We start from the raw sequence: 24,293 nt of genomic DNA on the forward strand, positions 1-24,293 counted from the left end.
TGGGGCCTCCAGTTGGAGCTGACACTGGATGTACCTTGGTGAATTGAGGGTCACACCAGGTCAGGTGGGTACCCCAGAAACCACAGTCTGCCGTTTGCCACCTCCATGACACCATCTGTCTGTCACCTTGACTGTGCCGAAGAAGAATTCTAACCTTTGTCGAAATTTTTCCTTGGTTTGTATTTTTTTTCCCTTGAAGAACATTTGCTACTGATTTAGTTCTGTTTTAAAATTCTCAGTTGAGATGTCCTATTTTAACCTTTGTGTAACTCTTCTTCAGTAATTTCCTTTCTTCTCAGTTCAGTATAATCTACCTCCTGCAGTTTGCTTATCAGGCCGACATACCCCACAGGCCTGGACTTTATTCTGACGTCCCTTTATATTTAATCCCAATGCTGTTTCTCTGCCAAGCAGATGTGTATTAAAATGTGCATAAGAAAAGAAGCAAGCTGGGTTTATTTAGAAATTTCCTCAATTTGCACAAATTCCATTGGTATAAGAGGGTTTTTTTTTTTCTATAAAAACCCACAACAAACATATGGTAATAGCTACTTAGATGGATCAAGACAAATTCGTATTTGGCCATTTCTGCCATCCCCATTCTGGCCCCTTTGCCAGAGACACAAAAACAATGGTTCATACTGTTTCAGTGTCAATGTCAGAGTATTCATAGATGGAGAAACATATGTGACACACTGAAGCTTTTTCATGCTTGTCGAAGCTCTCTGTTCATGGGGAATGAGTGACTTGAACAGCCTTTTAAAGGGGTTTTGGCCAGCTTGAAAGAGTTTTTTATTTTTTTCTTGTCAGGTATTATACCATTTATAAGGTATTAGAAAGGATAATTTCCCTCAGGTCTTTGGGTTTCATGTATGATTTTTTTAAACTGCTTATTTTCAATATGATAAAGGCATTTAAGAAACAAGGCCGGGCACGATGGCTCACGCCTGTAATCCCAACACTTTGGGAGGCCGAGGCGGGTGGATCACCTCAGGTCAGGAGTTCGAGACCAGCCTGGCCAACATGGGGAAACCCTATTTCTACTAAAAATACAAAAATTAGCCGGGCATGGTGTTGTGCGCCTGTAATCCCAGCTACTCAGGAGGCTAAGGCAGGAGAATTGCTTAAGCCCAGGAGGCAGAAGTTGCAGTGAGCACAGATCATAGCACTACACTCCAGCCTGGGTGACAGAGCAAGACTCCATCTCAAAAAAGAAAAAAAAAACAAGCTGTAACTCACTAAGCTAAAGATACGGCCCCTAAGCTTAAATGTACAAAGAGAGGGAGAGCGAATATTGCGATATATGTAAAAGATATTGTGAGTCCTGCTTTCTGGACTGCTTATTTTAGATCTATTAACAGATGGACATACTTTTCGTGACCTTTTCTGACATAGGCATCAACTTCAGGGCCATTTGACCTGGATGTTTGTTTAAAAAATAGGACTACTCTAGCAAGAACGTGGTAGAAAGAGAGTCCCATTTATCAGGCCATCCAATCTAGGAAGGAGGGGAAGAACTGATCAGATCATGGTCAAATTCAAAGCCAGGGAAGTAGCATCAGCAGGAGTAGGATGAGAGTAGGTGGCACAGAAAAGCCATCTGCGATCCACAACCAAGCAGCATTTCCTCTGGATCTTGTTGACAACTTTTGGCTGAGTGTGGGCAGTCAGGAAGAACCAGAGGTCTGCAGGCAAATCCTCCCTGAGTCCCGGCCAGTGATGGAAGTGCTGGACCTCATGGCAGAGCCTGAAGCTATCTCAAACCATTCCCCAAATAAGAAATATCACATGCCACTTCTAGCTTTTATTATTTCGGCCCTGAAGCAAATTAGGCATCTAAGGCCCACAGAGCAGGTGTAACTTAACAGGAATTGCGTTGGGAAACAGCTGCCCAACACAGTTCAGGAAACTCAGGAAACCTGAGTTTCAGTCCTATAGAAAACCACCTCTTCAACAGTCGAGGAAATCAGCCTTTACTTGCAACAAATTATTATACATTTCTAAATGCTTTGGTGTCACTGAGTTGATGTCCCAAAGCCATCTGATATTTTTAAACCAGCTTTTTTGCTATATATGTATATGCATAGAATTGCCATGATTTATTACACTTGGATCTGTGGATAGTGAAGAATATGTCTGAAATGTGATGCAAATTCATTCAAGAGATTTAAAGCCAGGAAACAAAGCCTTTGCTTAACTTTTTATTCATCATGGCACAAGATAGAACCTTAAGAAACACCACTGGAAATTTCATCACCAACATGAAAATTAAGAGTAGCATGTTTTATAAAAAAAAAAAAAATCTTTTTTTATAATACACTTCAGAAGTGAAAAAAAATGCATAAAATACTGAAGCGTCTCGCCATCTGCTGGTCAAAAATAGTTAATGCACTTGAAAAACTTCAAACTACTAAAGTACGGTAGAACATTTTACAATACACATAAAATTACGAAAGAAAACATTTCCTCAGCCTTTGGCACAATGTAAGTACAAAGCTGTAGGCCTTTTACCAAATGTGATTTAGTTTTTAAAGAATTGGATGTAATTTGGCAAATACTGATTATGGGGCAAAGGGAAAAAACATGTTCTATAATTTGAATATTCTATGTAGATTCTTAAACACTTTATAGTTGGATTCCAGTTTGTAGTTTTGAAAAATACATAAAAATTATACATTATAAATATATATTATATATGGCCTATATAAAACTGAATTTGATGTAACGTTGGACAGACAACTTCTTAATTTCTTTGTGAGGCACTGCCTTTTTCTTGTTTGGTTAACTGAATCCTTTCTAAACAAGTTCTAAAAATATATTTCGTAATCTATCAGATTTAGCATTTTCCTGAAAACGTATTCAATATCAAAAAGCATTCAGTGATTTTTCTTTTTGTATCTGACTCTTATATAAAAATATGGCTTCTCATATTCTGTTTCCTCTTGTTAGTGTTTTCGTTAGGTATCGAAGGAAGGGTTATCCCCAATTATAAAGCTATGGCAAAAGCACAGAAACCCGCTTGTGCACATTCTAGAACATTCTATAGAATCTCATTGTTTAGTATATCTCATTGCTTAATATAAGTGAAGTGATTTTTTTTAAAAAAAGTTCTTTTTGTTTTCTCTTTGTGACTATATCATATATGATTATACATAATCTGTTACAGAATATACAATAGTCAAAACTGAAGAGACATAAATATGGTTAGGCTATGCCAAAGCAAGAGTTGTATCTTATATTATAGAGCCAAGAGGGACATTTTTAGATTGGACATTGCCATCTGGTTTGGGTTCTGTTTGTTTTTCCTAAGGCTGGCTACGCAATGGAACCTTATTCTCAATGGCGGGGGCGTGAGTGCTCTACCTCTGTAGGTGAACTGGATTTCTCTTGTGTCGCTTTTGAGAAGTGTGAAAGAAGAACACTAAGTGTGCCAGTGGCCACCACCCACGGTCCCCCCGGGGCTGGAGGGCGGGGGGCTCGGGGCAGGGGGGGCTCGGCTGGGTGCGGGCTCAGACCAGCGTCTCGGGCAGGGCATCAGGGTTGTCGGCCGACAGGAGCTCCCAGATCTGCCAGCGCTCTCTCTGCCAGTCGAGCCAGCCAGCGTCCCCCAGGCGCGGACTGTCCTGCTCGCCCGCTGGCAGGGAGTTGGCGCTGCTCAGTTTTTTCTGCGTGACCTGCTGCTCTCGCTCAGCTGCTTGGCCTCCCTGGTCCGTGGCTGTCCCCACGCCTTCTGGGGGCCCCTGGATCCGGGCCGCCGCTGCCGCGGGCTTCCCCAGGCCCGGGTATGGAGGCGGGGGCCGCTTGTCATCCCTCCCGCTCCCATGGGGTCTTTGGCACTGAGGTGTGGCCCGGCTCTGCAGCCCAGCCACATCCAGCTCAATCTCGCTGAGGTCGTGGGCGCCGCCCAGGGTCAAGTACTGCTCCGACCTGGCCGTGGGCCGCTCGGCTTTCCCTGCCACCTGGACGTGGGGCGTGCTGCAGGCGCGCGACACCGCAGCGTGGGCCCTGCCCTCCGCGGCGGGGGCTTCGGCCTGAGTCCTCGGAGCCACCTGCGTGTCGCTGTCCAGCTCTGCGGGGCTCGCCTGCCACCGAGGCCAATCTGGGGACAGATTCCCTTGAGAAAGGGAGCAGGGGCCCGCTCTTAGGGAGCTGCTTTCAAAAATGTCTCCAGAAGAACCTGGAAGCCAGAGAGAAAGCCCAAGAAATGGAATCAGTTTGTAGAATCCTTGTTGGGGATTCAAATCCTGTTATTTCCTTCCCACTTCTAAGACGTCCCCCCGGACTTCTAAAACTGAAAGAGCACAGTATGCTCTTAGCTGCTGCTACCTGAAGAAAAGAACCTTCCCAGCAAAACAAAAAAAGACAAATGCTTTTTGATTATCAGCTCAATTCATATGCCTAGACTCTGACAGGTTAGCTGAGACGTCAGACTAGATTAATAATTGGCTTTGCCACCAATTTGTGTTTCAGGAAAGGGCCCCTCTACATGGCTGGGAAAACTTTTCAGAATCCAGAAGGTGAAAGAAGCATTCCCTTCTTGTTCAATGCAATCTGTAATCCAGGAGAGATACAAATTATAATGTTTTCATGTTTCTATTGCATCAATGAAGTTACTTGAATCTCAAGTACCCCATTCCATGCCAGAAGGCAGGCCAGCCACTATGCATATTCTCCTATCATCAGTGCAGGAAATGCTGACTTGGTGGTCACCGAATCGTTCCCCTTTACTTCCTACATGGCAGTTTCCAGCCTGTCTGGCAGTTAGGAGGGCCACAGAATTGAGGTCTGGGCAACAAATGTGGACAGATGTGATGTAAGCCATTTCTAGGCCTGAACTAAAAAAAATAAAATAAAATAAAAAATAAAAAATTAAACCATCCTGGCTAACACAGTGAAACCCCGTCTCCACTAAAAATACAAAAAATTAGCCAGGCGTGGCGGTGGCTGCTTGTAGTCCCAGCTACTCGGGAAGCTGAGGCAGGAGAATGGCATGAACCCAGGAGGCGGAGCTTGCAGTGAGCCGAGATGGCGCCACTGCACTCCAGCCTGGGTGAGAGAGTGAGACTCCATCTCAAAAAAAAAAAAAAAAAAAAAAACTAAACGAATGCCTTCCTACTGATCTTTGCTTTCCCCCTTCCCTAACTACCAGCCCAGCATGAAGACTCCCTAGGCTCTGAAACTCTTGGAAGACTCCCGGGGCTCTGAGGATGGTGGAGCCACTGGATATGTGAAGCCTAGGCTGGGCCCCTTAGTGACTATGTGGAAGACAGCACTCCCTCCCTTCACACACTCCCACCCCTCCTCACCCCTCACAATCAACACTGTACTGGGACGGTGAGGGAGAAATCCAGTTGTAATAGGTTAAGCCACTGCCCGATTTCGGAGTTGTTACAGCAGTTAGCTTTCCCTAAAAGATACAACTTTCTTTAGGAAACTGAAGGGAAAGAAATAACAGCGCATTTTGCAAGGCAAAGGAGGAGTCCTTGGGGCATGTGTACCCAGACTACCATTTTCCTGTGAATCTGCTCTGCCCCCCACTTCTTAAAAAGCAGACAAGGAACAAGAACAAGGCCGTGTTGGGGACGGGAGTGGGGGATGTGAGTATTTACAAAGAAACAAATGATAGCTGAAACAGGTGACAGCTGAAACTGGAAAAGGAAAATGGAGTAAGGCTCTTCACAGGATACAGTGAGATATAGTTAGAAAAGGAATCAGCACTAGAGGGCATTACATTTAAAAATGCACTGTGCTTTTAAAATGTAATATGGGAGATATTACAAAACAATGAGAAGGGGAATATAAATATAAAACAACCAGACAATGTACACATTTTATACCATATATAACACATATTCCAGATGGATTAAAAAATTAAGGTGGAAACAATGAAATAACATTAAAAAGAAATGCATACAGATGACTGACTATCCAACACTGAACTAAAGATTAATTTTATGAAAGAATTCACAGAAAAGAGACAGTGATAAAATTAATTATGTAAAAAAAGAAAATGCAAGTGGTAAACAATATGGAAAAAGAGTTAACATCTTTATTATATAAAGAGTTCATAAGAATTTAAAAAACACTAGCATACATAAATAGGCAATGATATAAGTAACAATTCAATGGGGGGAAGTTCAGCAAATTAATAGAAACACTGAAAAATACTGGTAAGAAAGAAATGCAAATCAAATTAATAAATGCAATTTTTTTTAAGTTAGCAAAAATGAAAACCCACTAATTTGCAATACTGATGAGATTTGCACACAGCAGTGTAAAATCTCCTGCCATCCACAGTTTACAGAATGCAAGGTAGTGGGTCCCATACAGAACAGGAGGTGACTGTACCTCCAGATTCTTGGAAAGCCTTGTTATATTTGACCCACTTCCCTGTTTGGGATTTATAACCTTTGACTTGCTTTCCAAAATTTTGTGAATCTATTAATAATTTGAAAAATTAATTACATAAAAGAGGCTCCTGAAAGTGTAACTTATTACAACAATAACAAAAAGTTTCAAATGACTTAGTACTGGTTTGTAAACTATGAATATGCACTCTGTGGAATACCCCTTGCCCTTAAAAAGGATAACGGAGAATAACTGGAAAATGGAAGTTAGAAAATAATACAAAGTTGCACAGACAGAATGACTGTAACTATGAAAACCTCTGCAAAGGAAATGGAAAAAAAATATAGTCAAAGATTGGCATATTTGGGTGGAAAGCCTAAGGATAGTTTCACCCCCTCCCATTTTCAGCATTTCCCAAATAATGTTTGACAAGCATGTAATATAATGATAGTAAAGAAAACTTTAGAAAATAATTTTAAAAGTAAATGCAATAAAGTTTAAAATTAATACTTTACCTGTCATTCCTGGGTCTTTGGATCCGCTTTTTAATGTTGAATGCCAAGTTCCCCAGATATTGAAAGGCTCCTCTGACAGATCTAGGGAAAAAGTGTATAAAAAGGTATATAACACAAAAGGAAAATTAAAAATCAATGAACATTTTAAGAACATCTCTTCTGTGCAAAGTATTGTATTCAAGATCCTGTTGCATACAAAACAGAATACAATTCAGATCCACCTTTCAGCATGTTCATTCTATTTGGGATTTACACAAAGGCCCTTTCTATATCATGCTTGTGGTAGACAGAATAAGGGTCCCCCAAAGATATCTGTGTCATAATCCCACAAATCTACAAAGATGTTATTTTCAAAAAGGTCTTTGCAGGTGTGATTCTATTATGGTTCTTGAGATGGGGAGATTTTCCTGGATTATCTGGACGGGGCCAATATAATTACAAGGGTCCTTATAAGAGAGGGGTAGGAGAGAGGATGCTGCTAGATTGTTGGCTTAAAAGATGGAGGAAGGGGCCTCGATCCAAGGAATGCAGCAGCTTCTAGAAGCTAGAAAAGGCAAGAAAACGATTGTGCCCTAGGACGTCCAGAAGGGAAAGAGGCCCTGTTGGACCCATTTTAGACTTCTCACCTCCAGAACCATAAAATAATAAGTTTGCATGTTATAGGAAATGAATAGAAGGGTGATGGGTGACAACAGCTTTATAGGCGCTAACCACATTAACATAGAACTAGAGGAACAATAGAGTTTCTGTACTACCCTCAGGAATACTTTGCTATTGGTATCACTGGATTTCTTCATGCATGCATTCACTCATAAATCCCCTTAGCTTATCCATCAATATTTATGGAGTAAGGCACTACATTAGGCTTTTTCACCATCTCATTTAATCCTCACTACAATCCCATGATGGGATTATAATTACGATTTATAGCAGCAGACGTCTACTGGGTGCCTCCACGTGTTCAGCAGTTCACATGCGTTATCTCACTTCATCCCTAGGAGGTTCCCAGGAGATCATTTTACAGACGATGCAACTAGCGTAAGGAGCAGGTAAGAAATGCACACAAGATTACACAGCAAGTATTATCGAGTGCGTATTACATTTGAAGTGCTGCGTTGAGGGCTTTACATGGATTAGTTCATTAAACTCAATGAATTAAATACTGTTATCATTCTGAGTTTTCACAGCAGGAGGAAATGGGACTCTGGGAAGCTCAATCGCTCACTGGAGATCCTGCAGGTTGAAAGTGGCAGAGCAGGTTTGTGACTCCCAGTCTAGTGCTCTCTTGTCATTGGATACTAACACTATTTGGTTCTGGAAGGTTGTCTTCATACATAGTAGGTTCAGCTTGTTTTCTTTAGAAAAGTAACAGCAGTAATTGGGTGGCACCTCAGACTAGCAAATATGCAACCCAAATCCAGTATACATAAAGTTCCTAGGATGCTGGAGGGAAAAAGAATCAGCTGGGAATAGGAGTGGCTCCTCTGGGCATGCGTTTATTTCCCAGATATCTGAGAATTGGAACGTGGCCTGCAGGGACCCTCCCAGCCGACGACTGGGCTCGCCACACCTTCCTCTTCCTAGAGTAGGCATTCAGCAGGTACTCGGTAAATGCAGGTTGAATTACAGAAACATCAAATAAGGGAGAGACGAAGAGAAGGTCCGAAGAGCCCCACACCATGCCACATGCAACAAGAGAAGGGTCACTTGTTTTGGCCAGCGCCCGCTGGCCAGGCTCCAGTTACCTTTCCCAAGCCTTGGTCCAGGAGAACTTTCCCTTGACTTTGACGACAAGTGGCCCACCAGCATAAACTGCCCTGGCACTTTGTAAAGCTTCTCCGAGCCCCCCGGGGCCGCGTCCTCTTGCATAGCCAGCAGGGAGCGCTCAGACAGCACTGGGGAGTTGTTGTCATAAGGGGAGATGTCTCCGCTGGAGGCCTTGTTGGAGTCTGTAGATGAGTGCCTCCCTCCCACGGAAAAGGAAACTTCCGACTGCAGCATGTCAGGGCTTCTGGCACAATGAGACAATTACAGGTGTGTGAGTTTGTTAACAAGTAGTGACCAGATTTAAACAATATGGCTGTTATACAAATGACGGGAGGAGTATGCATGGACACCGGCTGAAACAAAAAGACCATTTTGAGCAATGTTCCAAGACATCTACATCCATGAGGTGAAAGGGTTTCAACAATATGACCAGCAGAGGGCAGTAAAACCCAACAGATGTAACAGGAAACGGCAATGATGGAGAAGGCAGGGTGAGAATGAAACTGACAAGGAGCCCTGCATTTGCCAATGGGCATTGCTAAGTGCCTCGGGGACTCATTCCTGCTTCCATTTTTAAGTGAAAGTCTGATGCTCATTATCTATTAGGTAAGGATACACTAGTAGATAACTCTTTCACCTTCCTCAATATCCTGCATTAAAAATAATTCAGATAAAACTATGGTTGACACTTTGGTTGAAGTTCATTATGGCTTTCTGGACAACTTTTCCATCCCCCCAAAATACTTAGTGTACTTAGTGTAAGTAAATCCATCCTTCATGTGATAAAGATGATGATGCCACCGGTGGGAATAAGTGTTTCATGTATAAAGTGGTGACAAAAACAATAAATATATGACCGTCACTAGACTCCATTTTATTCAAATACATCTAAAATGATTCTACAAGGCACTAGTGCTTTTACAAACTGATATGATGTACTAATTAGTATACCATTATCATATTCCTGTGTTCATGAGTTGTCACAGAAACAGAAATAACAGTGAAAATGTATGTGGAACAGAAAAATGAGAACTTGAGCAACATGAAAAGAGCGTGGGAAGTCTTACCTGGAAACATCTTTATTTTCTACCCTCCTCAAAACTGGCCCTGACAACATCTTGAAGGGAAACAATCACAGATTGATTAAAAGTTCCAGAACCTACATCTTTTCCCCCTTACTTCACTTCTCTTTACTAGTCTTTGCTCTCTTTTGGCTTAATTTTTCAAAACAAAACCTTTTTATTTCTTAAAGAAGGTAAACACATGCCTGAACAACACTTTCCTAACCAAATGGTTTTGGCATGCAAACTGGAGGAAGTGCATTCACAGGGATCTAGCTTCGTCTGAGGTTTCCAGCAGGGGTTAATATCGAGTGGAAAAACATCCCAGCTTCTGTGATACTGCCACAGCCGTAACTGAGGCAAACACGGGCTTGAACCCTTTTGCTGAGGACGTTTCCTACCAACATGGAATAAAGAAGCCCCTTCCTTGCCTCCTCTTTGAACTCTCATCACATAATCTTATGGGAAGGAGCCAGAGGACTGCTATGAGGATGATTTTCCAGATCTTTAGGCCACCAATGAGTTTGAAAGAAAAATAAAAGGAACTTACTATTTCTGCTGGAAAGTGGTGAGAAGGTGGCTATTTAACTACCCTATCTAATTAAAGGGGAAAAAGTCTTCCTCATTCTAGCTGAGAAAACACAAAAGAAAACAAATAGACACTTATCTGTTGCCATGGGCTATCACTGGTTAAAGAAAGTTTATTATGAAAATGAGAAAAATTGGATGTGTTGAACTGGAAGCTAACATGGCTGTCAGCTCAGAATCAGTGTTCTATGTTAGATTAGGGCTAGAAATCTTATTACTGGGATACTTTCATTTGTTTTCCCTGTTTAGTTGCCATTTTTCCAGTCATTCATAAAAATGTCTTATGTCTACTCAGTAAGAATATGTCATCTTTTTCTACCAATAATAGTGAGTACATAAAGCCTTATTGTACGAGATGACTTAAAGAGAGTCAATTCATTAGCTAAACCAAAACAAAATCAGTGCTACCAATGTTTTGTTTTATGTTTTGCCCCACTCATATTGGGAGGAAAGTTTTAGAAAGGTCGTATTTTAGCTTATGGAGAGCCCAATAATTCTCTCATGTCTTGCTCATCTGTGTTACAACCCATATAGAACAGAATACATTCAACAAAGTGTTATAAGTTGAAGATTTAGCCAGGAGTTATGTACATAAAGAAAGATACTCGATGGAAGAAATGTCCCTTAAGTCTTGGCACTAGGGACATTTGGGTTTCTACTGATGAGTAGGTTATTTTTACCCTATGGAGCCATGAATCATGTAATAAATAATGTATTTCTGTCTCCAATGACTGCTAAGAGGCTCAGAGAATTAAGGCTCCAATTGAGTTGGTGTTTTTAAGCTTGGGGATGCCTTTGTGAGTTTTGCATCCCAACTTCATCTTATCACTCTTTGTATCATTCTCCTTTTCCCAACATTTCAAATTACAGCATCTCTAATTAGTTACTTACTATGATATTGTTTCACGTTATATATTTTTCAAGCTGCTTCAAAAATTTTTTGGACTGACGTATAGGCAGGGAAAATTATACCTACATCAATTGTTGGGGGTGGGGGGCTGCTGAAAAGGCAGTATGCCTCATGAGAGCGTTTAGTTTGGTGAAAACACGAAATAAAGACAATAGTAACAATAGCAAAATTAACTAAAGTTGCCACACTATTTGTTCCTTTGTTTTAATATCTCTGATTGGATCTGATGAAGTAGAGGTGAGAGAGGTGGAGGCAGAGGGCCATTGTCCCTTGTCCCTTTCCTCTATTCTTTAGGTCTGCAAGATCTCATTGAGTGGTTGTGAAGTGTGCATCCCAGGGCAGCTGCATCTGTCTCACCTGGGAACTTGTTGGCAATGCCAATTCTACAGCTCCATTCTGGACCTACTGACAGGACTGGCTACATCACTTGTGGAGCCCAGTGCAAAATGAACATGTGAGGCCCCATGTTTAAAAAGCGTTAAGCATTTCAAGATGGCGACTGCAAATCAGTAAACCACACGTGGGCTTCTTCTGAGTGTGGAGTCACAGCCCTGAAAGCCAGCTCTGCCAATTAAAAGGGAAACTCAGGGTGGGGCCAGCAAATTTTTTAAAGAAGCCCTCCAGGTGATTCTGATGCACGGGGATGTTTGGGAACTTCTAATAACCAAACCTTATTTTCCTCTCTCAATCTGTAGATGCGACAGTGGGCTAAAGGTCTGCTAAGAGCCAAATCAGGAGGGAAACCAAAGACGGTAGCCAAAACTGCAGCATTGGCTGCCCTGGGAGTGAATGTGGTGGTCCCGACCTTGGGGTGACTGAGGCCACAGTTAGGGGAAGGAGGAAGTGTGTCCCCATCCCAGCCGATTCCTGGACCTCCTCTGTCTGCCTTAAACAGGATCCAGACAACTGAATGTAGTGTAGTCCCATTGTGGATCAGAACATGTTGAAGTGAAAGGGGGGTAGGAAGGACCAGTGTAGTGTTCTCTGCTCTTCTGGTTCAGTCTCCTAAGTCAAGCCGGCAAAGTGACCACAGCTGGGCCCTCCATCAGGGAGGAAACAGTGGGGGTGGCTGAAGCGAATCCCTGGAGGTAGAGGTAGATGAGGTGTCTCATAGTAGACACAGGCTCTGAACCTCCTTGGGATGGCTGGGGTCACAGCCAGGGACATAGACAGAGGGGGCATCCAATGAGAGATGATGTCTTCTTTTCAAAGTTTCCCCACCCTCCAATGTATCCCAGCCGTGGGAGGAGATACAGTGTGAGTACACATGGCAAGCAGTTTGGGAAATATACTTATGTGAAATATCCCCTTGGCCTGTGAGGAGAGTAAAAGTTAATATTTATACAGAGTTAATTATGTGGCAGGCACTGTAGTAAGCTACTGTTAACAACTCTCCTTTTTCCTGACCTGAGTCTAGGATTGAGTGAAAGAAACAAGGAGCTGACTGAATGCTGAATACCATGCTCTCTAGCAGCAGAGGCAGTTAGGGTTGGGATCCTTCTAGAATTTATTTGGTAAATAGTGTTCAACATTATTACAAAGCAATAGTAAAATGCTCTTTCTTACTTAGAGTTAATAGCCTTTTAAAATGCTTAAAATATTTCCCTATCATTTTATAGTCTTAGCAGAGGTCAGGAAGTGGCAGCCAAATTTGCCTAAGAATCTATGTCCAAGAATTATCTTCTCACATGAAAGCCCACTGATTAAAAAAAAAAGACTGTTTTATTCACTCCTCAGGACTCTCATAACATAGGCAGTTCATAGATTTTTTTAAAAAGTGTCATTCTATTGTTTTATATCTGTCAAAAGCAAATCCAGGATCAACACATATACACATACTCATATACATATATACCAACACACATATATACACAACACACATGCACATACATATACACATTCAGACATAAACACATACATATACATGCATCGACATATGCACACATATACATATTCACACACAAACATATATACACATGCACACAAATATGACAGACATATGTACACATAGACACAGAGACACATATTACATATACACATACATGCAACTATATACACATGCATATACACATACACCCACTTAGGTAATACAATTGGAAGTAAAGACACAGAACAGAGAGAGAGAGAGAGAGTAGGATTGCCGAATGGAGGTTGGAGTCTGGAGAAATTTCCAGAGACTTGGAAGCAGAATTGTGAGGGCCTTTCAGAGCACATCTGTCCTGTAATGGGGGCTGGGCATCCAGTCATTGTGGATACCTTCATTACACACCTATGCTTCCTGTGTCTGTCCATTGTCCATTTTCCACTTCTAAATCTTTCTATTCTATCCCAGTTTCTGAAACATTTCTAAGTTTATGGAAGCTATTGTAAAAGCAGCCTGCCAAATGTATAAATCAGGTAAAATCTATAAAGTTCTGTAAGATTTTCCGTATAAAAATCACAAATCAAAAAACAAATAATTATAATCCAGAAATTCTGCAAAAAGACAGGGTGTGAATAAATCCAGGTGTAGTGTAGTGGAAATGTGGATGGTAAAAGTATATAGGAAAGGAAATTTCTCTGACCCTGAAACCTAGAGATAAAAGTGAGAAAAGAAAGAAAAACCACCTTTCAGGCTACAACTGTCAGAGAAGTGGTTGTCTGCCAGGACCAGGGTGCCTGATGGTGACTAAAACCCATCACTGTGAGTCAGCTCTGGGGGCTTCTTGAGTGAGCATTACCTTCCTACAAACCAGCTCCAATTGGCAGCACTCTAATTTCTGAACACTGGTGGAGAAATGAGCCCAGGAGGGGAGGTTTTAGTGATTTTCCACAGGACACTCAGTGTCAAATCTAGAAAACCATACCATCTTTTGGATATGTCCGAAAAATGAGATAAGCAACCACAATGTCTTCTCTCAGATTTGACTCTAGGATAATCCAACCCTAAGGAGATAGTTTTGAGTTCAGGGTCCCAAATAAAGGCATTAAAATACTCATGTATCTATTTACATGAAATTTTTACTCTGATCAGTGATTCACTAGATGAGGAATAGTCTAAAAGCACATAGTGACATCTCTTTGTATGTCTTGGAGTTTGATGGATTGAGGTTCAGACTGTTGGGTGGATGAGTTGCCAGTTGACATGAGTTGGCATCAAAAAGTGCCTGGTGGCTTCTCTTTCCTGTCTCAGAGCATCATGGATAGAGGTTGGGTGGACAGGTCACCAGTCTACATGGGTTTGCCTCCATGCATGGAGGTTTTCCCCATTAGACCCCAAAACCCCAGGACCATCTACAGCATGCATGGCCAATCTCAGCTAACCAGACAAGCAAGGGATGGGCAGGGAGAGCGAGTCACGTTCTCACCCTTAGCTGGTCCCTCCAGGTCAGGGCGTAAACATGCTGGCAGGGTACTGTGGGCAGGCCTGCACTGCAGCCGGAAGCACAGAACTTGTTCTGGGGACAAATGGAAAACTCCGGTTCAATCACCGGATGGGGCCCGCCCAGCACCTTGCTGAGCTACCCCAGCAAGAAGAACTGTGGAGTTTTCAAATGTGTGTTGGCTTCATCCTTGGCTTAATCATTTGACTTATAAGTTCCAGTCTGTTGGAACTGACAGCATTGTATCATCCATCTTGGATTATATCAATGGTACTGGGAAAGGAATCCACTGCTGGAGCAGCTTTGGAATCATGAAGAATGTGCACATTAATCACCATCAGTTCTACAAAGCCTCCCTTACACAGATTGCTAGGGATGAAGGAGCCCCACTTCAAAGAGGAACTGACATGGCTCTAAACTCTCCACTGGATGATGAAGCTAACACCCTGGGCATAAGGCTTTGGTGAAATTTGTCCCCTCATTTTTAGTCCTTATTAATTCCCTCCTAATATCTCTGGCAAATGGAGCACTTATGACAGGTGAAGATCAGACAGTGTTGTCTTCATTATTTACAAAGGGCCTGATAAAAACATCTTCAAATTAACATTCTGCAAATTTATAAAGAAGCTGTGAATCACAGTGAAGCTGTGAGGAAGGAAGGGGTGATGTGATAAATTCTCCCTCCATCTTGAATGCCTTTCCATAGAAGGCATATATGCACACATTTTAGAATTTTTCATTATGGAATTCTGTATTCCACATAAGCTTTTTCTAAAACTATCTGGCTGGAAAGGCTTTCTTGAATGGAGTATGTGTGTTAGGGGAGGGGGGCGGGGCAGTTAATGCTTCATAATTTCCAAGGTGTTGAGGCCAACAGCTACCGCCACCCAATAGGACTCTTTGCTGTTACACTGTACTGGTAAAGTCAGATTTCTTGTCTGAAAATTTCCTGAAACCCTTTCTGATTTGAAAAATCCTAGTAAAAGAAAAATAGAAATTATAATCTGTCACATAAAACTCCATGTTTGTGAAAAAGGATATTTTTAATGATGAGCTTTGAAAGATTAAAAGAAATGATCTATGTGATATTTGCTAAGTTAAATGTGATACCTTTAAATTAGAAGAAAGCCTAATGCTCCCCCAGAATGAAGAAGGCAGATTTGTCATTCAATAGGGTGAACATCTAGCTAAACAATACAATTATTTTTCAGTACTGAAATTTTATTTTTTTTCAGACTAGTACAGATCTTCAACCATGCTCTTGATACACTAGTCACCAGTTTTGCTAATTTTTAAAATTAATTTTAGTTTAATTTTTTTTCAGTAAAAACTTTGGGAAGGCTACTAACAGAATTAACCACAATGAAATTTAAATATGTATACCTGAGTTTAGTTCATCCATATCTGCCTTCTCTCCAAATGCAGTTAAATTTGTTCTATTTTGATCTTGTTTCCAGAGTATAGAAGGGAAGATACTTTACTTAGCCTTATTTAATTAATATTCTATTTCTGGGGAGCCCCTGAGGTTTGATAGAATAAGAGCAAATCTTTACATGTTTCCTCAAGCCTATATTTAAAAGTTACAAGACCTGTTGTTGAAACTAGTTACTGTGTCACAGATGATCTGAGCTCTGCTGAGCTCTCCTGAGCTTCGGATTTATGGGGGATTTTCACATTAATCATGCTTAGTTCTGCAAAGCATCCCTTATGTGGAACTTAGGGGCCTGAGATGCCTCAGGCAAAAGAAAACTGTGTACCTCTATATACATGGTTTTATGTATAATTTTTTTTCCCAGAACATCAAAGCAGTTGAAAAAATTGAAAAATTGAAAAGAAGATACATTCGAACCTGTAACATTTATATTAAATTTAAATGTTTTATGTATGCCCAAACAGAACTGCCTTATTATTTTATTTCAGGTTAATTTAGTTAGAACTTATTTAAGATTGTCACTTGGTCAAGAGAAACTGTCAAACATAGCAATTCTCTCAGTTGGAACCAAGATAAACAAAGTAGATTTTGAAAATCTTGCTTTGGGAGCTGAGGCAGGAAGATCGCTTGAGCCCAGGCGGTTGAGGCTGCAATGAACCATGGTCGTGCCACTGCACTCCAGGCTGGGTGATAGAGCGAGACCCTGTCTCAAAAAATAAATATGACTTATGAGTTGCTTCCATTTAAGGCAGCAGCACATATTTCACCTTTTGTTTCAGGTTCTATGACTAAGCATGGCTAGTCTTTTTGAAATTTTGATATTTTCTTTATCAAACATTTTTGGCATTAGCTTGGATTTTTAAAAAATATTACATTGCAATATAATCAATTTTGCTGACTGAGTTTTCTGGCATTCCGTTAAATTCTGTGTCTAGGCAAGTGTCTCACTCGCCTCTCGCTAAGTCCCAGTCCTACTGTGATTCCTTTGTTTTGTTGCAAATATTCACATTCAACATATCCTGTCCTGTTTGATTAACCTCCCATTCTCATTCCCTATTTCCTCACATCCTTAAATCAAAGGGTAGGGGAACTATTTTAAGTACCTTTGAAGAAAAGAGCATATATAATGCTAGTAAATATACCTGACAAGTATATATTTTTTTTAAATCAAAGTCTTTCTTTTTTTTTTTTTTTTCTAGAGACAAGGTCTTACTCTGTTGCCCAGGTTGGAGTGCAGTGGCATAATCTTGGCTCACTGCAGCCACAAAACCCCGGGCTGATCCTCCTGCCTCATCCTCCCGAGTAGCTGGGAGTACAGGTGTGAGCCACCATGCTCAGACAATTTTAAAATTTTTCTTTAGTAGAGATGGGGTCTTGCTATGGTGACCAGGCTGGTCACAAACTCCTGGTCTTGCATTCTTAGCCATAAAAATCTCTTCTAATCTCCCTCTGGCATCCCGTTTTAGCTGAAGCCAAACATTTAAGCAGACAAGCATGAGAAAAAACAAGGAATTATTCTTTAACTCCTCCAATACCGATGTCGCATAAAGAAGTGAAAAACCGAAATCAAAACAAAACATTAAGTTCCCAAATATCACTAAATGTTTGCTCTTTCAAAACAGAAATTATAATATTTTCTTGTTCTTGGTTTTACACTCTTTTGAAAACTTGTTTCTTTTCCCCTCCAAATAAAATCTTGTGCAGTTTCCACTTGGCCTCACAGGAATGTAAAGCTTTATTTAGGTATGTGAACTGGTGGCAGAGAACAGAAGCTTCAGGAAAAAAAATCAAAGGGTTAGAAGCAAATATAGTGTTTGCTTTTAGACACAATGCCATAACTTAAAGTGAATGGGTTCTCTCTTGTGTCATATTGCCTGGAAGTTTGCTATCTCATGACAACCAAAGTAGGATCTAGTGATGGCCAAGCCTTTGGTAAGTAGTTGTAAATGAGCAAATTGGTGATGTTTATTATAAACCAGACTATATACTAAGAGCATAATTCTGTATTTAAGTTGGTGCTACTTTTTATCTTTAGTTTACAGATGAGGAAACTAGAGAGAGAGATCTATCTATGAATTAGCAGATATTAACTCTTAACTAATAGATCGCATATATAATACCAATAGAAATGGAATTCAAACGTAGGCAATCTGGCTCTGGATCTGAAATGGTAATCAGTCTATTAAACTACACAAGCATGTGTTATTGACAGATAACTGACTATACAAACATGTGTTACTGATGGATAACTGACTTGCCAATGCAGCCAGCACCATCTGGCAGTTTAGGGTACTGTAATTTACTATAATTTAGCTTTACAGTAATCTATTGTCACTGCTTCTTGACTTAAGCACCACCCCTCAGCATGCCATTTAAGGGCTTCTACCTTCACTGCTGGCCAGCCTCTTTATTGTGCCCCCAGCTAGCCAACATATTTACTGTTATGTCCAGGTCCTGGTGCAAGCTCCCCAAATATCCAGGCCTGTTTATATCCTCCACAGTCTTCAAAGTTCACTGCAAATCGTTCCTCTTCTCAGAAGCCATCTCTGAGACTTCAAATCATACTCTTTTCCTTCTCCAAACTCCAAGTGGATTCATGGTCTGGAGCGTTGATTCCCTTCCTTTGTCAACACAAGGATGCCTTTTTAATGTCAAAAATCACCCAGCTCAAACTCCCACGTGATAGTAAATTTGTGATATCCAATGTGGTGGATCTAAGCTAGAGGTTCTTAACCCTGGTTGCTCATTAGAATCATGCAAGAGACTTAAAAAAAAAAATCCGAATGTCCAGATTGCAGCCCATAAAAATGAACCAGAATCTCTGAGGGGTGGCCCAGGCATAGTTGTTCTTCAAGCTCCCAGGTGATTCCAAGGAGCTGGTGAGTCTGAGAGCCAGTGGGCCAGCACCTATTGTTTTGCATTCTACCCTTGGAGGCCTCCTCCAACAAGTCTGAAAGCTCCTAAAAGCAAGAATATACTTTGATATTTTAAGCTTTTTAAACTCAAAGTGTGGATCATGGACCAGTAGTATCAGCATCACTTGGGAGCTTGTTAGAAATTCAGATTCATAGACTACCTCCCCGAGTCCTACTGATTCAGAAAGAGCATTTTAACAAGATCTGGTGATACCTATGCATAGTAAAGTTTGAGAAGCATGAATGAGTTTAAAACACAAAAAGACCACCTACTTTGGTTGGCTGAGGCAGATGGATCACAAGGTCAGGAGTTCGAGACCAGTCTGGCCAACACAGTGAAACCCCGTCTCTACTAAAAATACATAAATTAGCCAGGTGTGGTGGCACATGCACCTGTAATCCCAGCTACTTGGGAGGCTGAGGCAGCAGAATCGTTTGAACTCAGGAGGTGGGGATTGCAGTGAGCCGAGATTGTGCCACTGTACTCTAGCCTGGGTGACAGCGAGACTCGATCTCAAAAAAAAAAAAAGGGCAACTACAGCTGGAGGGGTAGCACTCTTGAGCTCAAGCCTCAAAAGGCCACTAAAAGTAAACATTCATTGATTAACATATGCATTTTTACTTCATGACATCATTCTCTGCCTTCTGGGCTGTTCCTTGGCCTGCACCTAGAGGAACACAAACAAAAACCAAACACTTTCTTCTCCTAAGTAAGTCTTCCCCCAGTGTTTTCTGTTCACTGATAATGCTAGTTTCTGACATACACAGAGCTCCTATGGGCTCACTCTTCTTTTCTTGGAAGCCCTGACACTCACCTAAGATCTTGGTCTAGGGTCTGTCTGCTCACCTACACTTTAAAATTCTGCTTCTTACTATTACGGATAGGGAACAGAAGGGGCTGGACAATTGTACAGCTTGGGATGGGCTTAATATGTGTGCTTCTTCCTTTTCCTAATAGAAGAGAAAGAAAGGTTCGCTTTTTACCATGGCATTTATATGCAAAGAGCGTATTTGAAAACCATGTAAAAATAACTTCTATCAACTGTTCTTTAAAGTATAGTATTTATCTATCTAATAATGCCACACAAAAGCAGAAATTTGGCCAGGCAAAAATCAGTGGTTTTCTTCAAAAGTGTGTGTTTTGTAGCTTTCCCACACAGTACCAACCATATGTTATAAGTGCAGTTTAAATGAGGGGCTCGTAAATAGAAATGCCAGCATGTCTCTTTTCTGTACAAGGGAGGGAAATAAATGACTTTATTAAAATTATGGTGGTGCATCATCTGCTGAAAAGAAAAGCCATTTGTTAATATAAATTAGGACTTATACCTTGATGAGGGTTAGAAACCTAGGAAAAATTTAAGTGTAAGCCTAATTCTCTGATATGAAAAGCAAGACCATAAAATACTAGCTCATCTATACAATTTGAATATAATTTTATTCACTCATGGCTCTTGGGGCTTGAATCCAGGCCTTACTTTTTCAACAGAATTTGGTCCTATTTGAATCAGAATTTGGCCTGATAATGAATGGCCCAGACATAGATTTTTTAAAGTAGATCTGAAAGGATAATCCAATTGAAAGGTCTTCCCTGCTAAGCTGGAAATGGAGTGAAGCTGAATTTAGCTGTGCTATCAACGTAATGACCTGGGAAAGAAGGAGGTTGAACAACATGGAATTCCTTTTCACCAAATTTCTCTATATAATATAACTTTTTAATTATCTGCAATAATGAGTGAAAATTAATTTATCAAGTTCAACACCAATATACAGGAATAACTTAACATGTGTTACTGTTTATAAGACACCATCGATTAAGACATGCCATTATTTTATTTATTTGTTTGTTTATTTATTATTATGAGACAGAGTCTCACTCTGTCACCCAGGCTGGAGTGCAGTGGTGCAGTCTCGGCTCACTGCAACTTCTACCACCCCAGTTCAAGCGATTCTCCCATCTCAGCCTCACGAGTAGCTGGGATTACAGGCACCTGTCACCACGCCTGGCTAATTTTTGTATTTTTAGTAGAGAGGGGGTTTAGCCATGTTGGCCAGGTTGGTCTCGAACTCCTGACCTCAGGCGATCTGCCTGCCTCAGCCTCCCAAAGTGCTGGGATTACAGGTATGGGATTACGTTAGGAGCTTATCATTGGTTATAAGATTAGTCTCAATTTCAGAGATCATAGGGCATGGGAGAAACATATCTTAGAATTGCTGAAATTTAGTAGGTTAAAAGTATAACAAAAGTGATAATTTTATAAGAGCATAGCAACAACTTTTCCTGTCACAAATTTATGGTTTGGTGTCATGGTGGTGATACTACTCCTGGTTAATGATGCTATATTATGCCCTGAACTGGTTATGCCAAATGCTCAGCATCCCCACACCCTCTGCCTCTGCAGCAAAGATTGGAAGTGACCGTAAAATCTGACTAATGCAAAAACTCTGCACTCCTCCTCTGGGAGCAAAAATGGTAGCAATCCATAGCCTGCAGCATGGCTTGCATTTTGCTAATTGCAAACATGAGTGCATGTAGAAACCCATGTGCATTTTTATCAAAATAATACTAGCTATAAAAAGTGGGAGAGCCAAGAGGGTGCACACCTCTAATTTCAAATGGGCACCTAGGCCTCAGCTAAGGTCTGTCTTGTGGTTTGATAATGGGTTAATCCCACTGGTAAAGCTGCACAAGCAAGATGCATTCAGGCGCAGCCTTAAGGGCCCCTACGCACGCTTATCAGAATTCTAGAAGTAGAATCATTGACGTGTATTATAGTCCCTTGCAAGTAATTTGTGCTTTTTCCCTGTAAATGAAGTCAAAAGGACCCTGAGAGGCTAGAGAAAGCTGAAAATAAAACAGAAAAATCTTGTAATGCGGTTTCTAATTTGGTAAGTGGATTGATGGGACCTGAAGCATTTTCTGGTTAGATGGACTGATCAGAATTGGCCAAAAAGTTGCCTGAAGTTCCACTTCAGGTCACCCTGCATGTAGTTGTGTAAACCTTTCCAATTTCTCAGAAATGGAAATAGAAATCTCCAATGCGGCTTTAGAAGATGGAACACTGGAATACTCACGATGATTGGGAAGCCTTTCTTCTGAGTAAATAGTCCACGACATCAGGATCGGTCTCTAACAGGCTGATCAGCACTTCGTTCTGGAGATCTGGGGGAACCTGAAGGAGCCAAATGTTGAGGCATAAATAAAACCATTCCAGAAACAGGCAAAATATGGTCACTGACAATTTTACTGTAGCATAAAACAGAGCCCTAAAAGTTGCAAGAGAGCAGAATGATTTGCTGGTTAAAACCAAACCTATGCCAACCCGTGCAGCTGCTTTAATTCTTAGGACCAACTGGATGATTACCAAATAGTCATATTCAATCCAAAATGTCACCCCTCACATGCCTGGAGATAAAACTGAACCACTTGGATGCCTTTATTGCTCAGGCTAGATTTTCTTGGTTTTGAATAAGGTAAATATCATGGTTCAGAGAAATAGTGTCCATAATTTATTGCCCAATGGGGGTACTTTCTAGAGTTTGCATTTATAATTATGCCAAGACAGCAGGCAGAAATGATGACTGTATTGGGCAGTTCTGGAATATATGATCAGTTTATTAAGAAGGCAGGCCCTTGAGCCAGACTGCTTGGGTTTGAATCTTAGCCACACCAGTCACTAGCTGTGGGACCCTTGACAAGGTATATCGACAAGGATCTTCCTAGATCTCGGTTTGCTCACGTGTAAAATGGGGATAACAATAGTACTCACCACGAAGCATTGCTATGGTGATTAAATGACTTATTATATGTTGAGACTTTAAAACAGTACTTGGTCAATGGTAAATACTCAAAAAATTGCTGGCTACTACATTTGCATATGTCACTTTGTTATTCGGTGCCTGCCTTTACTCCTTTCTTGAACCTGCTCCATCAGTGATGAAAAGTTTCTCACTTTGTAATTTGTTAGGCATCCAGTAGAGTTCTACAGATGAGCATCATATGTTTCTCTAAGCCTAATCCATCTACAGTATATTAGAAGATGGCCTCACAACCCTAAGTCATCTGTGTGGAAATGTTCTATAAGAGATGATTGAACCCAGCTCTGACTTGTGGTTTCTTATTCCATAGAAGCTGATAGCTCAACCAAAGGAAACTCAAAACTATTGAGAGAAAATAAAATTTCAGTCTGATTCTCTCACACATGAGCTCAGAGAGAAGACATTTTAAAACTGCAGGGTCAAGTCTTCTGAAAATAAGTGGTTGGTGGAAGAATTTGCTTCTTGCCTCTTGCAGAACTCTATGGTTCTTGAGCTTTGAGAATCTGGAAACAATTTTATTAAAAACAGGGATGAGAAAGCAAGGAAATGCGTTCTGTCTCTTACAAATCTGTTCCTCCTACTTCATCGTGAACCTTCATTAATGACATTGCCAACTTCTAATCACACAAGCTCAAGATCTCAGAATGGTACTAAAGCTTCTCTGCATCCTCTCTCCATTCAGAGCCAGGAGGCCTACTAGACTTCATCTCTGTTACTTCTTTTCTCCCTTTTTCATTCCAACTGCAGTGACCCAAGTTCAAGCCCTCATTAGCCCTTTGTAGTGGTCATCTGTTCGTCATTAAAAGTCTCCATTTCCCTCCTCTTATAATAGTTATACCCCACGTTCCCTCTGGTAAACCAACTGCTACCCAAGCCTTAGCTCAAGGGTGAAGTGTGTATCCTAGTCTAAGTCTATTGAGCATTCCATTCTCAGATCATCATAGTTGTCTGAGCAATGGGCATGTGACTCCATCAGAGGCAATGAAAACCCTGGAGGTTTTCCCTGAGACTTCTAAGAGAGGATACAGGGCCTGTATCCATATGAGGCCTGATGATTGTGCTGACAATTGAGCAAACAATACCAAGAAAGAGAGATAAAAGGGATGTCTTGGTATCATCTGAGTCCCGGGACAAGCTATGTCTGAAGCCATATTTGCTTGTGGATTGTTCAGTTATGTGAGCCTTCAAATTACTTCAGCTAGTTTGAGTTTTTCATTTCAAAGAAAAATACGTACTTGATGAACCTTTGATACAACAGCTTTCAAATTTGTGTGCTATTTCCTTAACATGTGCATCACATTTCTTCTCTATGTGGTTGTCAGAATGCCATGGTCAAGACACTCATTTACTGGAAACTCTTTTTATTCCCATGGCTGAAGCCATCCACTTGCATGCTCTCCTCAATCTGTCTTTCCCATCTTCTCCCCTAGCAGTCATTCCACACAAGCTCTACTTCAGCACCACTGTGCTTCTCCCTCAGGTCTTCTCTTCCCTCCCTTCCTTTCATTCATTGCATAAATGTTGAGTGAATGCTTCCTGAGTGCCAGGTACGGGATGCTGGGAATTCAGTTACAAA

General features: G+C 41.0%; 1 protein-coding gene across 5 annotated transcripts in view; it reads right to left on the reverse strand.

Moving 5' to 3' along the window:
- Positions 1 to 2,187: 2,187 nt before the first annotated feature.
- ARHGAP6 (Rho GTPase activating protein 6) overlaps positions 2,188 to 24,293 on the reverse strand; it is a 523,176-nt gene continuing 501,070 nt past the window's right edge. For all 5 annotated transcript variants that reach the window (XM_055266916.2, XM_055266918.2, XM_063634951.1 and 2 more), the window contains exons 10-13: positions 21,974 to 22,071; positions 8,609 to 8,874; positions 6,864 to 6,944; positions 2,188 to 4,177 (exon numbers count right to left, since the gene is read on the reverse strand). In XM_055266916.2, the coding sequence (XP_055122891.1) occupies positions 3,510 to 4,177; positions 6,864 to 6,944; positions 8,609 to 8,874; positions 21,974 to 22,071 (1,113 nt within the window). In that variant the 3' untranslated portion in view covers positions 2,188 to 3,509. The remainder of the gene's footprint in view (positions 4,178 to 6,863; positions 6,945 to 8,608; positions 8,875 to 21,973; positions 22,072 to 24,293) is intronic.

This window comes from Symphalangus syndactylus, chromosome X (assembly GCF_028878055.3).
Source record: "Symphalangus syndactylus isolate Jambi chromosome X, NHGRI_mSymSyn1-v2.1_pri, whole genome shotgun sequence".
Classification (NCBI taxonomy): domain Eukaryota; kingdom Metazoa; phylum Chordata; class Mammalia; order Primates; family Hylobatidae; genus Symphalangus; species Symphalangus syndactylus.